The 8,414-nt window shown below is 31.9% G+C and overlaps 1 protein-coding gene and 1 non-coding gene across 2 annotated transcripts; both read right to left on the bottom strand.

The window, feature by feature from the left end:
• Positions 1-1,070: 1,070 nt before the first annotated feature.
• Positions 1,071-6,286, bottom strand: LOC111620746 (disintegrin and metalloproteinase domain-containing protein 10-like). Its single transcript, XM_023362744.1, has 5 exons — positions 5,697-6,286; positions 5,181-5,533; positions 1,994-2,296; positions 1,360-1,918; positions 1,071-1,285 (listed from the first exon to the last, which is right to left on the bottom strand). The coding sequence occupies exons 1-5, from the start codon at positions 6,215-6,217 to the stop codon at positions 1,072-1,074; spliced, it is 1,950 nt and encodes a 649-aa protein (XP_023218512.1). The 5' UTR covers positions 6,218-6,286; the 3' UTR covers position 1,071.
• Positions 6,287-8,246: 1,960 nt separating this feature from the next.
• Trnal-uaa lies at positions 8,247-8,330 on the bottom strand. The gene has a single exon. It is a non-coding gene; the product is annotated as a tRNA-Leu (tRNA).
• Between the last annotated feature and the right edge of the window lie 84 nt (positions 8,331-8,414).

The following is an 8,414-nucleotide window of genomic DNA, read 5'->3' as shown; positions in this document are numbered from 1 at the left end:
TGAAGAAAACAGTGTGTTAGATGTATTTATCATAAACAGTGCTGCCTCATTTCTACTATATTTGATTCGCGTGTGTCACACGTCATCTCACTTTTCTAAAAGGTGATAATTCGAAATTACAGATGAGTATGTGAATAAATTAAACTAAAAATTTACCCGCAGTTATAAATAGAGATCAATCGTGAACTGTTACATTGGTACATATTGTGAATAACAGTTTTGTACACAACGTTTTCTCTGTATATAGTGTATCAGTTTAATAAACAAATGCATTTGCATTTTTGTGTTTTATTTTATTACATATGGCCTGACATCATAATTGGAAAAACCATAGCTTATCCTCTGATGCATTTAAACAGCTATAGAAATTTAATCCAGATAAGGGCAAACTTTTCAGTACCTTGAGAAATAGTATTTGGGATGAAATAGTTGTGTATTTACGACAAAGGAAATTACATTTTTTATGACATTCACATTGACTCTACATATTATGGTAATTTATAAGATATTTTTCTTTATCAAAAATAAAATTCGAATGAAGATTTATTGATGACACCTGTCCTTTGTTTATGTAGTCCTATATGTATGATTAAAATGTCAGTAACATGTTTTTCGTTTAGACTTCATGTTATCTCCATCCCTGTCAATATCTAATTATACTGTTTGAATTCTTGCTATTCTATATGTCACCCTCTAACTTATAACCCTCTAATTTCCTCTGTCATTATCTGCCTGTAAATATGACCCTAAATAGTTGAAATTTTCATTTTTTTAAAACTCATCTGGAAGTCTAATTCCCTCTTTCTCTTGTAACAACTCATATATGAATTTGAAGAATAAAAACTATTGACTTTTAATCCCCTCTCTAACCTGTTTCTAACTTTTTCTGGCTCAACCTTAATCATTCTCTCTCTCTCTCTCTCTCTCTCATTAATAAACAGAATACCAGTTGTGAATAAAATACAAGAAAAATATTATAATTAATATTAGATATGCGTTAATATATTGAAAAATTATGTTGTAGAACCGAAATCAAAATAAAATTTTTACTTTATAATAAATTATCTACATTTAATTTTTCGTTACATCATTTTCTATTAGAATAGAAGGCTTATTTTTTTCTATAAATCTCTTTCTCTTCTTAGAGAAGAACAAATATCTTATTACATAATAGCAGAGTAATAGTCCTACTAAAATACATAGAAAAACAAAACTATGCATAAACATCCATAAAATTCTGCTCCAATTGTTTTTCGGTTTTACAAATATAGAACAGATTCCACTCCTATAAAAATTATTTAAGAGATTTTAATTAAACTTTTTCCCTTATGTTTTAGTGAATTATATTTATACAATTACCTCAAACACATTCCTGTGTTGTTAAGACATAATGTTCCAGGAATCTTTGTATATATTTGCTTATTTAATCGGAAAAGATTGAGTTCTTCGGAAGATTGACATCTGTTATACATGCCCATACAGCAGACATGGCATTCTTTATCATACGGACAAATGCAATGTTGCATAGAGTTATCTTCGCAAACATTACTGGTGCAATGGCCAAAATGACAGGAAGTACCATACGATGGATCTCCACAGGAAGTGCCATCAGATAAAGGAATCTCAGGACAATAAGATGAAATTCCGTCGCATAATGCATATTCTTTCCGACACGGAGTGTTAACGAAGCATATTCGACGCTCCACTTTAGGAACGAGTGTGCAATCTTCCTTACAACATTTTCCTTCTCGAAAACTACAGCTCATTTCTTCTTTAAGATTACATTCGTAATTTGTACCCGGAGGATTACAGCAAGGATCGAGTAAACTGCAAGATTCTCGTGATCCACAGTCACATTCCTCTCCGATCTCGGTTATTGCGTTACCACATTTAGCATTTAATCTTCTTGTCAAACATTCTGTTTAAAATATGATATTGTGTCAAAAAGTATATAATTTTATGTTGAAATTTCTATCATTTAGAAAACAATTACCTCGTCGTTCTTCAACAGTATTTTTAATAAATTTCTTACTGCATGGTGAAAACAACCAATTATTTACATTGGTACCGTCCAAAGTTTCGGGATACATTATGAAATTTCCTAAATTTGCGTTTCCGGGACTGCATTCCTTATTTAATTTATCGTCGTTTGGACTTCCGAAACAGTGGCCAATATGATGAATTAAATTTAAAGTAATAGTATCTCTTGGAATCAGTTTGTCATGTTTATTGGTTGTAACGAATGCTACATTGTAGCCAATATTTCCTGTATTATTCCATCCTTCGCAAATTGAATCTAAATGATAAAAGATGTTTTGTAAATTTTCAATAAATTAGCTCAAAGGGAAAGGCTAATTTAATGTTTCAATTTACTCATAATTTACTTTATTATGGAAAGAAACAAAAAATCAACAGAAGGCAACGGGCGTTGGGCCAAAGTTAATGATGATGTTTAAAATACTTTTTATGTGTCCATGCAAATTTGATGTAACCTACTAAACTGTATACAGTTGTACGAGAAACAAATGGAAAATAAAAATACAAAAGACCCGTAATTTCCGAAAAACATTTACTGTCAGAATTTAAAGATACGCACTTGTAAAGACATTTAGTACGCTATTTCTTAACATAATCTCTGCCGGTGACGACAATCAATCATTTATATTGGTACAATTCAAAGTTTCGAGATATTTTATAAAATTTCCTGAATTTGCAGTTGCAGGACTACTATATTCTTGTCGTCTGCACTTCCGAAACAATGGCCAATGATAAATTAAAGTAAAAAATGCAGTGGTGAATCATATGTTTCATCGTTGCACAAATTTAAAGCTTCTTGTCTCATAAATTTGTGGAGTCATGCCCATACTTCCTGCTGTACCTCTTCATCAGTATGAAACCGGAATTCATCAAGATGTTTCTTTAGAGGAGCTAAGAAATGGTAATCGCTCAAAGTGAGTTCCGGGCTATAAGGCGGATGCTGGAGTCCATCACATCCAAAACCATTCAGTCATCCTGAAACGTGTTATATACCAGGTGACATTTTAAATTATTGAGATATCTTTTAGTAAACGACTCCTTTAATGAGAAGTCTTGGTTACTTCCAAATCGCTGTTTGTAGGTAATGAAATATGTCAACGCGAGTTTTGTATTGATGTAAAGGAGCAACATGGTGCGCAGATTAAAATTTTGGCCTAAGCGATAATATAGTACTAATAGCGGATATGCCTAGCGGTTTGTAACAGTCTGGAAGATTATCTAAATAATAATTTATCGACATTAAATCTAAGGAAATCTAACATTGCGGGTTTTAGTCGAGGTTGCAAGTTATCGGAATATCAGAAATAGTTTGTGGAAATGTACTTCCGGTATTGGATTTTTCTCTTCTACATTGTCAAAAATCGCTAATTTCAACGTTGTACTCTTGGTTACTTAATGGAAAACGAATGTGCAATAGTGAAAATTTCATTGCTTGCACTGAATACAATTATTTCATGAATTTCATTTTAACTATAATTTTACAAGGCAATACATTATTAAAATATGTTTAATGTAATATGCTGAGGAACACCCGTCTTCATTGGATTTGCATATTTGTATGGTTAATGGTATCAATTTTAAACATCTGTTAGATTCTAATAATATCTGCTCGCTTAAATTATTTTGATAATAATTGATATTGTTTAAATAATAAAATTATGAATATTAATTATTGTATTTAGTACAGAGAGTTCAATGTAAATATCATATCAACAAATGATTTTGATATTTCTTTTAATTGTATACGTATTTTTATACAAATCAGATGCAATGTAATTTCTTACCTACCGAACTATAAAAAAGAATTTTGTCGATTTAGTAAAGAGGGTATTCATTTAATGATTTTCATTTGTTGATTGATTATGTAGTTGTAGTCGATATGCGGCAGTGAATATTTGGTTGTGAAATTTTGACTAAAGAATTATTTGAAAGGCAAATAAACATTTTTATATCTGATTAGGTGAAGCTAGCATCTGACATATTTATTCGCTGATACTAGAAAATCACTAGTGAACGAGTGGATAAAACCACTGAACACTGGTAATTGGTAGTAGTTTTGAGCCTCGCTAACGGCTGGAGTTTTCCAAGTGGAGTTTTCTAGGTCTTCTTCATTGTAACACAAATAGGAACCAGTTTCCCGTAGAAAGTCCTTCAGAGAGGCATTCCCTCAGCGAATTGCGTTGCCGTATATAAACAATAATTCTGTCTCCTGTTCTAAGCTAGTGGATTATTTGTACTATATATTTATAGTTATGGTGTTCGAGTTTTCTATTTTGTTTTTGTGGATAGGTTCCAACTTATAATTACAAATGCAATTATTTATAACTTTAAATTGTAATTTTATTTTATAGTTTAACGTGTCATTTGTAATTTTTGTTGTCTACCTTGGTTTAAATGGTTTTTGAACTAACAAGTAAGTTCGCTCATCATAGGCGATAGATAAGCCATAATGAGAATATAAAATAAAATAAAATAATCAAATAAAGCAAGTTGAAAATGAAAAATATTTCTTTATTATAATTTTCTATGTAAAAATGGAAATTAAATAGAATTAAAATATTTAAAACTAGAAAATGTGTATTGTGATACGACAACGCAACACGAGGAAGCTCTGGCGAAGGACATGTTAGGCAAGTTAATAAATCTCGAAAATTTCACATGGCCAGCCCGTTGGTCAAGCGCGAACTTTTGACCAACTATCAGTGCTTAGTGGTATTACTTATTCGGCCACTGATAGGCCTCTGATACTGGGAGATCGGAAATCTGTTATAAAAATATGGCCGGTGGAACGGCTGATGCGGTTAAGGAGTCTGTCCACTGCTCAGTGGATTTCGGAATCGAATCCTAACGGAGAATCTCAAGAATTTTTCATGGGCTGTCTTTCACGCGTATATGGATCTTCGTTTCCCACCGAACGGCTTCCCTATTGTGGTCTTGGCCAAGCCGATGCTAGTCTCTGCTGTAGATTCAATACTATTGTTGATAATGGTAACAAACAAGTAGTTGTGAAAAAAAATTTTAATTATGTTACTATACATTACCTGTTCTGTTTTATTAGAAATTATAATCTCATATAAGTGTTAACATTCTTTATTTTGCATGTATAATTAATTATATAATTAAATAAATTCGAATACATTTACCTCTGTTTGCAGGTCCCCTAGATCCTTCAAAATCTCTATGACAGAAAGCGATTAACAAGCACCTTTTCTGTTGAACTAACCGTTGCAGTTTGTCTGCGAAATTGTCTGTATCGTGAGATTCAAAATTGAGAGGATAATGTGGATGATATTTATTTTCTATTATGGTAATTTTTTCCACGCTAAATCCAATTCCTTCTGGTTCTAAATCGTTATCGAGATCTGTGTATCGGAAGACTTTATCCAGCAATTTCATATGATAAAGCATTTCGGCTACGATTCTTGCGCGATCACCATTCATGAATTCTACAAGTGTATGATCTGCTAATACTTCAACATCGCATATCAGTTTGTTTCTACAATGAAAAATTAAGCAATTGCTTATCAACCCGAAAGCCCTAGATGAATATAGCAATCATCTCCAGACTACAGTAGTTACCATAGTTATATTTAATATTATCATATTTTATTTTTATCTCTTAATATACTTTAATACTATATTTTAAAATACGGACTTACTCTACTTTCAATATATATTCCTTTATAATATTTGAAAAATTAAATCGGTTAGCGAAATGCTCTGTTTTAATAGAAACTATATCTTGTAACGTTTCTTTACAAACACTTGTTCCGTTGTTTAAACTGCATTTAGGCAAGTGATCTTTTTCTTGTTTGAAAATCATTACTTTATTCTTATTTTCATCCCCTTTTAGGTAAACAGAAGCTAACTCAAGATGATATATTTCGAGTGCATTATCTATTCTTCCGATAAACAAATTCCTATGAAAATATCCAGTAACTGAAGATTGTTCTTCTCCATTAACAGTTCCTTCGTAAATATGAAAGTTTGGCGTGTTTCTTATATTCATTTTACTGGTATTTTCGCCGTAAAGAACGATTTTAGTACTCGGTGAAATGATCGAGCGGTCCTTATACAGCGATAATTGAAATTTTCTTTTGTAAGCTCGAAATCGAACCGAAACCATTTCTCTCAGATGTATTGCTTCTAATCCATCTTTTTCATTATAATTTACTTCCATGGTAATCAGTTCGTAATTGTGTTTTAATTTTGGATTCGGATAAGTTAAAGTTGTAAAAATTACGAAAAATAAATTAATTAATATTAATCTTACTATTGAAAAATGCATTTTATGATAAATTATTAGCGTTAATCAATTCACTTTGTTTAAATTACATTGGTAATTAATTATTGAATAATATTGTCAGCAAGCATTGTTTACCGAAATTGTAAACGACACAATAACTTAGTATTTGAATGCTTATTAAAATGTTTTAAAGATACATAAGCAAATATGACAAACTCTGACCTCACGGACTTGCAATTCAAAAATTGTAGACCTATAAATTTCTACTGTCCTCTGAACTTTCAATACAAACCGGCAATCACGTTTGATCAGTTCAAAACGTCCCCACCGAAAGCATTTTTCAATTTTACAATTTTTCATATTGCAAACCCTTGAGGTAACAAGTGGACGAGAACTAACGGATTTCGATGTTTAGAATCTCGATCGGAAAAATCAGCCTTGACTCTGACTCTCGTAGGCATGACAAAATTTTAAAATAAATGTAGCATTCCTCCGAAAGCAAAATTGTCGCGTTGTAAGTAATGAAGACCTAAAGAAAAATTCTTAGTGTCGTCAGAAAAGAAAATATCATGGCGTGCGAAGAGAGAGAGAGAGAGAGAGAGTGATTAAGGTTGAGCCAGAAAAAGTTAGAAACAGGTTAGAGAGGGGATTAAAAGTCAATAGTTTTTATTCTTCAAATTCATATATGAGTTGTTACAAGAGAAAGAGGGAATTAGACTTCCAGATGAGTTTTAAAAAAATGAAAATTTCAACTATTTAGGGTCATATTTACAGGCAGATAATGACAGAGGAAATTAGAGGGTTATAAGTTAGAGGGTGACATATAGAATAGTAAATGTAGGATGGCAAGAATTCAAACAGTATAATTAGATATTGACAGGGATGGAGATAACATGGAGTCTAAACGAAAAACATGTTACTGACATTTTAATCATACATATAGGACTACATAAACAAAGGACAGGTGTCATCAATAAATCTTCATTCAAATGTTATTTTTGATAAAGAAAAATATCTTATAAATTACCATAATATGTAGAGTCAATGTGAATGTCATAAAAAATGTAATTTCCTTTGTCGTAAATACACAACTATTTCATCCCAAATACTATTTCTCAAGGTACTGAAAAGTTTGCCCTTATCTGGATTAAATTTCTATAGCTGTTTAAATGCATCAGAGGATAAGCTATGGTTTTTCCAATTATGATGTCAGGCCATATGTAATAAAATAAAACACAAAAATGCAAATGCATTTGTTTATTAAACTGATACACTATATACAGAGAAAACGTTGTGTACAAAACTGTTATTCACAATATGTACCAATGTAACAGTTCACGATTGATCTCTATTTATAACTGCGGGTAAATTTTTAGTTTAATTTATTCACATACTCATCTGTAATTTCAAATTATCACCTTTTAGAAAAGTGAGATGACGTGTGACATACGCGAATCAAATATAGTAGAAATGAGGCAGCACTGTTTATGATAAATACATCTAACACACTGTTTTCTTCACCGTATTACAATTAGTTGGTTCATTGTATAATCCGCAGTCGCTCAACTCAAATCATCAGATTATCCATCGGATATTTTTTGTATTTCTTTAACGTGAATTTATTTTTTGCTCTAGAGACGAACTACGTGGAAAACTTTCCACGTAAATTCCTTGTGTGAAATTTCGGCATTATCTTTACTTTACGTTATCGTATAGGAAAGGTCTACCTTTCTGCCTCTGTGTTCCAGGAATAAAAATATCTCGAATAAAGCAAAGAAGCAAATTTCAGAATACTATTTCGTTCAAGAATTTGAATTTCACATCTCTAAAGAGAAATGTAATAAAAAAAAAAAAAAGTGGCACGTACGGAACATTTTCCAAAAACCGCGACCATACAACATCCCGGATGCAAATCGAACGACAAGGTTACATCCCATAAAATGTTCACTCGAGCAAAACAACCTGTCAGAAGTGGGGTTCGAACCCACGCCCTCACACGAGGACCAGATCTTAAGTCTGGCGCCTTAGACCACTCGGCCATTCTGACGAGATGTAACAATCTCCTAATCGCACAATTATCAAATCGAAAAGCAATCGTTATCAATCCTGTCTACCAGTTTCGCAAATCATC

The sequence above is a fragment of the Centruroides sculpturatus genome, unplaced genomic scaffold (assembly GCF_000671375.1).
Source record: "Centruroides sculpturatus isolate CEXI.00-Female unplaced genomic scaffold, Cexi_2.0 scaffold204, whole genome shotgun sequence".
NCBI lineage: Eukaryota > Metazoa > Arthropoda > Arachnida > Scorpiones > Buthidae > Centruroides > Centruroides sculpturatus.
The sequence above is the reverse complement of the archived record's forward strand: the minus strand, read 5'-3'. Positions and strand labels throughout refer to the sequence as shown.

Coding starts and splice junctions, on each gene's coding strand:
- LOC111620746 (XM_023362744.1), bottom strand. CDS start 6,217: ATGGAAGTAAATTATAATGAAAAAGATGGATTAGAAGCAATACATCTG. Junction 5,534..5,696: donor GAATATATATTGAAAGTAGA/GTAAGTCCGTAT, acceptor TTTTCATTGTAG/AAACAAACTGATATGCGATG. Junction 2,297..5,180: donor TAGGGGACCTGCAAACAGAG/GTAAATGTATTC, acceptor TTTATCATTTAG/ATTCAATTTGCGAAGGATGG.